The sequence below is a fragment of the Danio rerio genome, chromosome 10 (genome assembly GCF_049306965.1).
Source record: "Danio rerio strain Tuebingen ecotype United States chromosome 10, GRCz12tu, whole genome shotgun sequence".
NCBI classification, from domain to species: domain Eukaryota; kingdom Metazoa; phylum Chordata; class Actinopteri; order Cypriniformes; family Danionidae; genus Danio; species Danio rerio.
In genome coordinates this window covers 40,542,501-40,555,284 of record NC_133185.1, presented here as the reverse complement: position 1 = coordinate 40,555,284, position 12,784 = coordinate 40,542,501, and the positions used below count along the sequence as shown (strand labels likewise).

At 33.8% G+C, this 12,784-nt stretch overlaps 1 protein-coding gene and 1 long non-coding RNA gene across 12 annotated transcripts in view; one reads left to right on the top strand and one right to left on the bottom strand.

Moving 5' to 3' along the window:
- The window catches only part of LOC141376431 (uncharacterized), a 38,059-nt gene that overhangs the window by 22,353 nt on the left and 2,922 nt on the right, over positions 1 to 12,784 (top strand). The gene's annotated exons all lie outside the window — the stretch shown is intronic.
- The window catches only part of phldb2a (pleckstrin homology-like domain, family B, member 2a), a 76,563-nt gene continuing 71,700 nt past the window's right edge, over positions 7,922 to 12,784 (bottom strand). For 5 of the 11 annotated variants that reach the window (XM_073915066.1, XM_073915069.1, XM_021479426.3 and 2 more), the window contains one exon: positions 8,024 to 10,421. In XM_073915066.1, the coding sequence (XP_073771167.1) occupies positions 10,281 to 10,421 (141 nt within the window). In that variant the 3' untranslated portion in view covers positions 8,024 to 10,280. Of the gene's footprint in view, positions 10,422 to 12,784 lie in introns of all 11 variants that reach the window. The other 6 variants (XM_073915065.1, XM_073915068.1, XM_021479425.3 and 3 more) reach the window with 2 other exon arrangements.

The following is a 12,784-nucleotide window of genomic DNA, read 5'->3' as shown; positions in this document are numbered from 1 at the left end:
TCCTTTTTTTTGTTTGCTGTTTTTGTAAACACTGTGTTAAGTCACACAGTGCCTGTCAGCTGTAACAAATGTGTGTGTAACATTTCATGGAAAGAAAAACCATGAGGCATATGGATCTAACTCTGTGGATTTTTCTTTCCGCCTGCACTTGAACGTTGTGTGAGACTGCATTAAAGGACAGTAGAGGTGATGTTTCGCAGGCAGTTGGTGTTATAGGTAAGCTAAGACTTTTATGGATGAGTTTTGGACGGATAGATCCTTTGAGTTGCCATCACATGCACATATTTAATAGAGGACTATTTTTGTGTGTATGAGTGCGTGTATGACTGGGTGTGATTATCTTAATGTCACATGTTTCCTATTTAATAAAATGTGATTATACCTAGAACGCTTTCAATGTCATGCAGGGTGCTTTATGATATGGATTGTATCGGACAGAATTAGGTTGTGAGGGACTGACGATGCAGTATATCGTCGCATTACGTAACTGTGTTACTCCTCAGTTCGAGGACAGACAGTAGAACTATAAAGACAGAGCCCCCCACCACTGCCAACCATCCCCACCCCCCAGCTTCCTCTGCAGTGCCATGCTGTTGGGCTGAAAAACCCACTGACCTGAATTGTAAACCTCATGAATGTCAGCATTACCGGGTCAGTGAGCTGTAGATGCTAACATGCTATAGAATTCCCACCATGCAGCTGCTGCATGCGACTTATACATCTCTCTGTAAGAGAAATGAAGTTTTTTTAAATGCAGGAGGATCAGCAGCAGCCTTCTTAACAGGAAAATGAATGGAGGCTAAAATGGGGGAACAGAGAGAGTATGAGAACGAGACAGAGAGCCACTGTGGTACGGAGAGAGAAGAAGAATGGGGAGGGTGGGAAAAAAAGGAAGCCTTTTCGGATCTATCACAGCTGTGTTTTCTTTTTTCAGTCCGTCGTGACATAGCAAGATATGCTAAAAGCATTGTTCAAGGATTTGATCGCTATTTTGAACATATGCTGTTGTAAATAAGCAAACAGCATCTGATATTTGCTGTGTTTATCTCCATCACGGGGTGAGCAGAGCTGGGGGTTGCAGATTTCCCATAAGAAAAAAAGAAAACAAAAGATGGATATTTACTGATGAATCTCCTTGCAAAGACACAGCACAAACAAGGCTCTTTTGTTCAAATCAGAGCCCTGGGCAGTAGCGCTGTTTAACTGGAAAAACACGAGGACTTCACCACTTCACGGGGTGATTAGCCGGAGAGCAGTCTAATGTTAATGGAAACCGTCCCTTGTGTCTGGATGTGCAACCCCTTTGGGGACTGAAGAAGATGAAAGGCGTGTGTCTGTTTTTCTAAACACTGCAAAACCTAACCGTGAATGTGTATAGCTTTGAAAATGATCGAAAAACCTCAATTACAAAAATTAAAGTGAGTCACGGTGAAGCGAAAAATGTCAAGTGTAGCCTGCAGTCTGATCTAGGGCAGCAAAAAAAAAATGAACACAATTGAGGAGCGCAAGGAGATGTGCACAAGATAAATCCTGCATGAGGGTCCTATTTTGAGCCCTAGTTACATGGCATGGAATTGTTTAAGGGTACATACTGTAGCTTACATTGTAGAGCATGGCACTAACACCGCTATGGTTGTCAAATCAAATGTCCTTGTTTAAAGAGTCACAACATTCTCAAGTGGCTCCTTTCTTGAGAAATTATGAAACACCTTCATCAGTCCACTGAAATACCAGAATGGAGATCTGTGGGTTCAATTCCCAGGGAAAATGAGATCTTCAATGCAGTGTACATCACTTTAGATTAAAGCATCTGCCCAGTGCATTAATGTATATTAACAATGTACTTCAGTACTAGCACCACCATGGTTGAGGGTTCGATTCTAAGATAAAACAAGTACTAATGAAAATTGTACCTTCAATCAAATGCAAGTTGCTTTGGATAAAAATATCAGCCAAATGCTTAAACAAAAATGTAAAATAACAATGAAAAATTAAATAAAAAGCTCTTTGTTCACAGAGATCTGCAAAAGTGGCTAAAAGTGCTGTACACTGCAAAAAAGGATATGATTTTTTCAAACTTATTCTAATCAGGTTTGAACAAAAAAAAATAGTTAAATCAAAGTTTAACGTATAGGAACAGTACATTTAGGCTTGTCTGGGAAGACCAATAGAAAGCGAAAAGCTACTTTTTTCTACGTTGAGATGGCTTAAAACTACACTCTGGTGTAATAATCCTGGCATAATAGTTCTGTCAATCCTAGTACACACTGCAATTACAGAAAGAATTAAGCTTTTATCAAGAAAATGATCAAGTCTTTTTTCTGGATGAGATGCTAATGGTCTAATCCATTTCAATGATTTATGCTAAGCTAAGCTAAACTTGCTCTGGCCAGACAGAGATCAGCTGAATGTATATTTTAAAAAAAACTGTAAAATTCAAGAGCCTATTTCTTTTAAAAAAAAAGTGGAGTGTACTTCAGTACTAGTACCACCATGGTTTAGGGTTCGATTCTAAGATAAAGCAAGAACTACTGAAAATTGTACTTTCAATTAAATTAAATTTGCTTTGGATAAAAACATCAGCCAAATGTTCAAACCAAAATGTAAAATAAGAATTTAGTAAAACTGAAAGTAAAGTATAAAAAGCTCATTGTTCCCTCATCTGCAAAAATGGCTTAAAGAGAAAAAATGATATAACAAAAACTCATGACAACAAATGATTTTTTCGAACTTATTTTAATCAGGTTTCAAATAGTTATACAAAGTCTTAGGAAATAGGCTTATTTTACAACTACCTTAGTGTCAAACAGTTGAGTTATAGCATTTTTGAACCCATTCAGCAAATCTCTGAGTCTAGGAAGACCAATGGAAAATGAAAAGCTGCTATTTTCTAGGTTGATGTGGCTAGAAACTACAGTGTAATAATCCTGGCATAATATTTCACTGCAACTACAGAAAAGTCAAGCTTTAAATGAGACAATTATCAAAAGTTTTTTTTTTTTTTTTCTGGATGCTAATGGTCTAATCCAATTCAATGATTTATGCTAAGTTAAGCTAAACGTGCTACTGCCAGACCCAGAGATCATCTGAATGTATAAATTTTAATTTTTTTAATTCAATAGTTTACTACTAAGTGACCTTTAAAATGAGCCTATTTCTAAAAATAAAGTGGAGTGTACTTCAGTCCAAGCACCACCATGGTTGAGGGTTTGATTCTAAGATGAAGCAAGAACTGATGAAAATTTTACCTTCAATTAAATGCAAGTTGCTTTGGATAAAAATATCAGCCAAATGCTTAAACAAAAATGTGAAACACCAAATTAGTAAAACTGACAGTAAATATATACTAAAAGGCTCCTTGTTTCTTGATCTGCAAAAATGTCTTAAAGTGCTGTACACTGTAAAACATATTATCACAAAAACTCATGACAACAAATGATTTAATCTAACTTTAACTTATTTTAATCAGGTTTCAACTTTAAAAAGTTATACAAACTTTACCTTATAGGAACAGTGCATTTTAGGAAGTTTTACAACTCCCTTACAGTTGAGTTATACCATTTTTTTAAACCCATTCAGCCAATCTCTGGGTCTGGGAAGATGAAAAGCTGCTATTTTCTAGGTTGATATGGCTAGAAACTACACTCGTCAGTAATAATCCTGCCAAAATAGTTCCATCAATTCTTGTACACTCTGCAACTATGGAAAAATCAAGCTTTAATCAAGGAAATTATTAAAACTCTTTTTTCCCCTCAATGAGATGCTAATGGTCTAATCTGATTCAATGATTTATGCTAAGCTAAGCTAAAAATGCTCCAAGCAGACCCAGAAATTACCACTAAAAGACTAGTAAATTGAGCCTATTTCTAAAAAAAAAAAAGTGGAGTGTACTTCAGCACTAGCACCACCATGGTTTAGGGTTTGATTCTAAGAGAAAGCAAGAACTGATGAAAACTGCTAATTCCTAGGTTGAAATGGCTTGAAACTATACTCTGATGTAATAATCCTTGCATATTAGTTGCAATTATTACTACATATATATATATATATATATATATATATATATATATATATATATATATATATATATATATATATATATATATATATATATATACATATATATATACATATATATATATATATATATATATATATATGTATATATATATATATATATATATATGTATATATATATATGTATATATATATATATATATATATATATATATATATGTATATATATATATATATATATATATATGTATATATATATATATATATATACATATATATATATATATATATATATATATATATATATATATATATATATATATATATATATATATATATATACATATATATATATATATATATATATATATATATATATATATATATATATATATACTAACAATACACTGCAACTAAAATCAATATTTAATCAAGAAAATGATCAAAACTCTTTTTTTTCTGGGCGAGATGCTAATGGTCTAATACAGTGGTTCTCAAACTGTGGTACGTGTACCACTAGTGGTACGCAGGCTTCCTTCTAGTGGTACGCGGAGGAATGATGTATGTCATGTACATGCTACACACATTTAAAAATGTATCAAAAATTATGTATATAATATGCGATAAATGACATAAAGCCTATATTTCTGAGGTAATCTGCCACGTTTTTTTAACTGTGCAGAGTTGTAGCTGCTTTACTAGGCCTACTACGCTATTGTATTTCAATACTGCTCATTTTGGTGGTACTTGGAGAGACAATTTGTTTCTGAGGTGGTACTTGATGAAAAAAGTTTGAGAACTACTGGTCTAATATAATTCAATGATTTATGCTAAGCTAAGCTAAAAGTGCTCCCGCCAGATCCAGAGATCATTTGAATGCATTAAATATGGTAAAATTCAACAGTTTACTACTAAGATACTTTTAAAATGAGCCTTTTTCTAAAACAAAATAAAAATGGAGTGTTCCTTTATTTGCGGTCAGTCTGATTGGTGTAAGTTGAGATGACTAAAAAGGTTAAGCTGATTCAACTAAAACATTGGCTGTAAAATTAAATTTTGGCTGTAAAAAAAGACTTTTTTACAGTATTAACCTTCAGCTTTACATATGAACAATAACAGTGTGGTTGTTAAAAACTTGCACTTTCAGTCCCATGTTCATAATTTAGCTGTTGCTATGTGAATGAATAGCTAACATGCTTAAAAGTTTTATTTTAAACTAAACCCAAACCCTTAAATCTACTGGAATGCCAGCCATGCTCTCAGGTGATCTCCCCTAAAGCAGATGGCAATGGCAATCGCATGCGCAATGATTTAATACATGGTCGTGTCACAAAGAAAGGGATTAAAAGGAGATTAAGATAATCTGCATATGCATTTAGTTTATTTACGTGCATCCAAACATGAGATTAGCACCATAATCTCTCTGTTTTGAAACATGAATCTCAGAGAAAACACAATTTCCCCTTGTGTGAGCATTGAATTGATTTGAACCATGTTGCCTGATATCTCACACACACCCTTCGGCTCGTACAATGGAGAACAAATGCGCCATTATGAGCTGGATGGATTGTCATAAACTCTCCTGATATTTTAAAAGACAACAGAATGCTTGTGTCTTATTCCCCGTCGGTGTACATAAGCACCCCCAGTGAAAAGATGTGCTCTGTTAAGAGATGTTTAGCTAATTATCCATGCGCCGCTGAGAAAAAAAAAAGTCGCTATGGCAACCTCACTAGGTCAGCCAATAGGGGGGCCAGGAAAAGAGGGGTGTGGTGAGGAGGCAAGGAGAAATAAAATGGACTCTCGCATTTCACACGTAACACAGTTTATCTGTCTGAAATCAACTATAATGTGTAAAATGTATGTCAAATCAGTGGTTTATGAGACAGATGGGCTGCGTTGAACGCTCTGGCTGTAAGTAATTAATTGGATCACACTTGATTACACGTTTCTGAGCGAATGAGAGGTGAGAACGTGTGAAAGGCGGGCTGGAAATGTGTTCACGTTTCAGGGTTTGCATGTCTCGTTCATCACAAACAACAATGCATAAATATAAACATTCATAGCAGTCAGTGGTTATAATTTTACACCATTATACATACAAAAAAAAAGCTTTTACTCATATGTGGTTTTATTATGGTTCAACATATTAAGAGCTAAGAACATGCTTACAATAAAAATAAAGATTTTTGTTTTGTTGAAAAATAAACACTCGGTGGTTTAAAATACTGACAAAAGCTGAGTATACAAGTATTGAGATACATTTCAAATAAGTACTTTTGTAACTGTGATCTTTATCATGCTTTGCAGTGCTTGGTAATGGATTTTCAAAGCACCTCTAAAATACTGTTCAGTCTCAAAGTGCTCATAAACATTGATCTACTGGCTGGCAGATTACAGTTACTTCATTTTACAGTCTAAACTGTTAGTGAACATCTGCAAGTATTTGGCAGGAAAAAATATTTAAATGAGACTAAATGACATGCACAGGGTTTCTGCAGGTTTTACCACATGAAATGTAAGACTTTTTAAGAGATTTTAAGACCATTATGAATTAAATTTTAGACTTTTACTGGTCTAAATGCTAAGGATTTGTTTCCGAATACCCCAGTTGGAAAATGTTTTCAATTGCCCTATCAAACAAAATTATTAAAATTTAATACATTTAATAATGGAGAAATAATAACAATAATTTAACAATAAAAAATATAGATCAGGGGTGTGTTTCCGAAAACCATTGTTAGCTAACTAAGGTTGCAAGTATCGTTGTTACAAACATAGTTTGTTGCCTCGAGAGCTGTAGTTAGAAACATAGTTCCTGGCTGTGTTCTATTCCCAATTATCCCCCCTATGTCCTATCCGTTCATAACATTGTGGTGTAATTACAGGTGTAATTTGCTTTCAAAGTACTTTACAGTTCAGTTTTAGCGATCTTCATGTTTACAATCGCATTCCCTTTGCAGTGCACTTTGAAGACATTGATGTCATTTTGAACACAGCCGTGGCTCATGACGAAAGCTATAGGTGACCTATTATTTAAAAGCGGAATTTATGTCACGTCTCCAAAGCTTGTGAAAACAAAAACAAAAAACATAGCAAAGGTTAATGCTTTTAGTTTATAGTAGATTATTTATTAATTACCTGGGTTAGAATATTTCTGCAGAGGTTAGAATATCAAATTGAAAAAGTAAAAAATAAATAAACAATATCCTATTTAATTATTATAATCATCATCATCATTAAAATTATTATTATTAAAGTAGGATTTTTTAAAATTTCCTTATAAATAATAAATATTAAATTTCATTTCTTAATAAATAGCCTCCTTATTTATTTATTTATTTATTTATATATATGATTTATATATGAGATTAGAATATGTGTTAGCTTTTGTAAGCGATTTTATGTTTTAGAATAGAATATTCATGATCTCAATAATATTTGTAAAGGAAACACAGACCCTATATATGCCATTTACATGTATTTCAATTAATATGGAAAGCCAGTGCATGTTTTTACCAAAACTAATATATAATTTTTAAATACAATATAATTTGCACAAAGAAACTATGGGGTTCTTCTCTAAAAAGTTGTTACCACCCCGTTTAGAGCATCATTATGGGCATTATAGTTCAAACGATGGATCTGCGTCAGAGAAACTATGGGTTTTGGGAAACACTCATCACTACATTGTTCTTTTCCCAAACAATGCATCATAAGTTAAGTCGTTGTTTGAGAAACGCACCCCAGGACAGTATCCTCAGCAGTAAATACAGACAACTTTTGAACAAATGTTATTGTAAGAATATTAATTACATAAATATCATTATTATTGTTGTATATTATTGTAAATAAAGATAAAAACATAGGAACATTTTTAAATACAAAGTTTGATTGAGATGGATTGTTGGCGATTGTATGGGCAGGCTGATTAGCTTTACATGAACAAGGAAAAATTAAGACCTGTTAAAAATGATTTAGGACCTACACGTCAATATTTCAGTAGATTTAAGACTTTTTAAGGCCTTAAATTTAGTTTTTGAGTATTAAGCCATTTTAACATTTTTTAAAAACCCTGCAGACACCCTGTATGAAGAACAATTTGGTCTTCAAAGATTTTAAACTGAGACGGGATGAGGAACAATAATGCATTTACATGCGATTTCTTTTAAAGATCATTTACATCCGGAATGATACTATGAAAATGAACAATAAAAAAATTAATTTAAAAAAAGAACAATAAAGTCCACATCACAATTATTTAAAAAAAAGGCACAAAAACATTATTGCAATAAATTTTAGAGTAACTTTCTGAATTTTCAGTCAATTAGAATCCATCCTTCTTTAAAGAGATCAAGCGTTTAAACTGACAAGATGACAAAACTGTTGTTATAAAATAGTTATTCCTGCACTGTAAAAAATGGTAACACTTTATTTTGATGGTCCATTTGAGTGGTAGTGGACTGTCTGCTTATTATCTGCTGACACTGCTCCTTCAACAGACACTAAACTGACTATAAGAATCTTTGCAAGTACATTTCAATTTACACTAACCCAAACTTCAACCTAACAGTCTACTTATAATCGAATGATAATTAGTTGGCATGTAGAAGCAATATAATTTATATTCAACAAACGAACCATCAAAATAAAGTGTGACCCAAAAAATTATTTGATCAATTACTCATGACAACCTATGTTTTAGTTAAGTGTAACTTATTAAACTAAGTTAATCATGTTCCAACTTAATATTTAAGTCAGTTTAATATAATATGAGTTCAAATGTCTAACAAGGTTAATTTGATTCAGCTTAAAAATTAATTATGGTTTTTACAGTGTGCAGTCATACTTAGTGATGTGGACGGGCTTTTAAAATTGCACAATATTTTAATGGTGGAATCAATGGACTAATCAAACTTCACAAAAGAATTCATTTTTTCCTGTTTTGCTGTCAGAAAGCACATGTGCTTTCATTGTTTCCTTATAAAACAACCCTTGCATTTATTATCTACACTAACATTCATATAATTTCTGTATTTTCAGATACTGATTCCTACTTTTAAAATATAAATCAGATACACAATCATAAATTCAGACATGCATATGGATTTGTTCAAAACTAAAAATAAAATCTATATTCAATAAGCGAAACCCTCTTCTGGCCGGTTGTGGTACTACACACAACAACACATAAGTCTAATGAAAATATCATTAGCATAAGCTTATTTAAAAGGCTCATAAACCTCCTTGGATGTCATATTATGTGACAGGTGTACATCATTACATTCATATCATGCTGAAAAACGTATTCAGCTTGTCTTTGGTGCTAAATTCTTCCTTCTGGAATGTTCCTGAGCATCATGGAGGCACAGTTGGTTAATAGAAAATAATGTTAATAGAGTGCATTAGTGCTGCATGCTTTTTCAGCAGCGCAGATTCAGGATTTTTTTTCCATTCATGTTTCCCATGAGGATTTATAATAACAGTCTTTGGAGTTAAAGATCACTTTTGGGTCACTTTGCTGTGAAAATTGGTGTAATCTTCTGTACAGCATCAAAATGGGAAATGTAGTTTTTTCATGAGTTCAATGGGGGGTTTTGCTTCATGAACCTTATGTTTGTGCTCTATAAAAACCAGACTATTTATATCATGCTACTATAATATAGCTAAATATTCTCATCCTATACTAACAAATGCAAGGCACTTGGTGAAAGTGGGAAAGATATAAATTGTACAAAAAACCAAGGTCAATAACAGGACAAATGTTCAGCACTGTTGGATAAATAAACAGCGCTGAGAAATACCCTGATGGTTGCAGTATGTATGGCTCACCAGAAACACTGCTGTCTTTGGTGTCTAGTTTAAGCACAACCAGTCTTTCCTTTGAGGTATATCCAGGTCAAAACTTCATCGGCACGTTTGTGAAATGCAAAGAGCAGTGAATGATCTCTCTTACATTGCTTCTTACCCCGGAAGTGAGCAAAACAGGGGCAAACAATTCAAGAGTGAGTACCTTTGTAGTCTGAAAGCTGTAAACTCAGGGCAGGACACAGTGGGTAAAGCACCAGTTTTTCCAAACTAGGTCACGGATGACTGGAAAAACGTTCAGTCGACGATCTATCCTGATAGAAAGAGGATCATAAAAGTGTAACCTCTCTCCAGTAAGGCTGATGTGAAAAATGAGATCCTTTCAACAGGCCGAGCTGAACTGTGAAGGTCACTTTGGGCTTGTTAAATGTTTGTTAAACAAAGACGAGTCCGGCTCACAGTAGGAAGTGTGTATATCCCTCGGCTCCAGTGACGATAACGTCCATCCAGATCCTCATGGCCTCTGGGGAAGGAGCCACCATGTAATAAACACGGTCATGTGTCTTCACACTGAACGTCAGAGAGGGGTTCGGGCTCTGAGTGCAGAGAAAACAAGATTAATAGGAGATGGGAAAGCTGTCAGTTGCAACACTGCACTCTTAAAAATGAAGGTTACAAAACGGATATTTGCATCGATGCCAAGAAACAGTGGCTCTCAGCTGGTTTGGCAATGGACACATCTTTTTCTATGGTCATTTACTCTTTCACCACCAGCATTTTTGATGTTTTTTACCTAAATGTGATGACCATATAGAAAATTTTGTGTCATGAGTATATGAGCAGATTATATATCTCTGGGCCCTAATATACACCCGGCGCAATGTGGCTCAAGACGTGACGCAATTGTTATTTGCTACTTTCAGCTCGGCGCATGGGTCATTTTGAGGTGTTGCGCCACGCTGTTTAAATAGCAAATGCATTTACGCTCATATGTGCGCCCATAGGCGTTCTAGTCTTAAAAAGCAGGTGTGTTTTGGCGCGTTGCTATTTTGAGAAACTGTAATAGTCTGTTCTTTAGACCAGAACAAACCCGGTCTAAAGTCCGACGCAGAGCATGTTAGTTGTGCGCCTCGCTTGCACACTGCTCAATACACACAAGATGTGGAGCAATACGCAAATATCTTTACATATGAAAAAGAATTAAAATATTAGGATATATATATATATATATGATATAATAAGGATATATATAGGATATAAATATAAAGGATTAAAATATTACAAAACATATTATTTTCTAGCCTACATAAATTTAAGAACCACTGCCTTGAATCCTTCATCTCGGGAGGCTTTTTCAGTTCATTCAATTTGCTTTTGTATAACGTTATTATTATTAACAGTATTATTTATTATATCCATATTTATATATTTTTTTTTATTACAAACAAGCTTAGATTTGTCCACCTGTCAGGTTTTAGACCATATGGGGCATAGCAAGTGTATTTGGAAATAACTCAGTATTTTGACCACACTTCGTTATTATTGTTCATTTGTTCCTTTGCTGGTAATTAGAACTGAATTTAAAAATAGTTTTGAAACAAATCTTTGCGCTTAACAAACAAAATTAATTATTTATAAGCTAATTGATGTCTGTGTGTAAAGGTTTCCCTATTTACGAGAGCAAAAGTGAAAGTAAACTTACTTTATGTCATGTAAATAGCAAATGCGCTTATGGTGCAACGCAGCTGGCTCTTAAAGGGAATGGGAGATGAGACTCTTATTGGTTTATTCTTAAAACACACCTATAACTTAAGACACCTATAAACACAACCCTTTTAGACTATGCGCCATGGCGCAAAGCGGATTTTCCCGTCCTCATATTAGCACATATGGATTCTGACATGCCCTGAATGCGTTTGCGCCCTGCGCTTTCTGTTTTGCGATTGGACCATCAAAATAAAGCCCTCTGTTTAAACAACAACAATACATTTGATGGTTTCGTAATGTGCTCATGTAGACAGACAGACAGACAGACAGATATATGGATAGATAGACAGATAGACGGACAGAGACGGACAGACAGACAGACAGACATATAGATAGACAGATAGATAGATAGATAGATAGATAGATAGATAGATAGATAGATAGATAGATAGATAGATAGATAGATAGATAGATAGATAGATAGATAGATAGATAGATAGATAGATAGATAGATAGATAGATAGATAGATAGATAGATAGATAGATAGATAGATAGATAGATAGATGTAGATGGACAGACAGACAGAAAAACAGATAGATGACTTTTTTCTGGGTAAATATATTTCTAAAGGTGTTAATGACATGAAACTGTACCAGATTTTGGTAAAAATCTAACAAATGAACCAAAAATTTTTACAAATATATTAGGTTACATGCAATAAAAATGAAATGACAGAAGGAGAAAATACTGAACTGCTTAAATGTATTTGATACGTCGTATGAAAGGCTTTTTAAGTAATGACAGTTTCAAGACGCCTCTTGTATAGAGAATGGAGCCTTATGCACTGCTCAGGTGTGTTTTTTCCCCCAAACTTCAACAGTGTCTAAAAATCTTGATGGATCTTTGGGCCTTGTCTATAAACTTAGATTTTTTAGTTTTTATTTTCTTCAGCTAATATTCAATTACACTGACAAGGGTCAGAATAATTTTGATTTCAGCTGCTGTGTGGCCTTTCCATGGCTTTTTTCTTTGTGTTCAATACTTTTTCCCTGTATCATTTCATTTTATTACACATAACTAGGCCCACACGGAATTTGCAAACACAGAAATCTGCAGATTTTTACCCTATCATCAAATCTATTGAATTAGTTGTGTGTGTAAATGTGTGTAGATACATATTTATTTAGTTTTTAAACTAATTTCAGTAATATTGTTGACTATTATGAAAATGTTCATTTGAATTCTTGACAA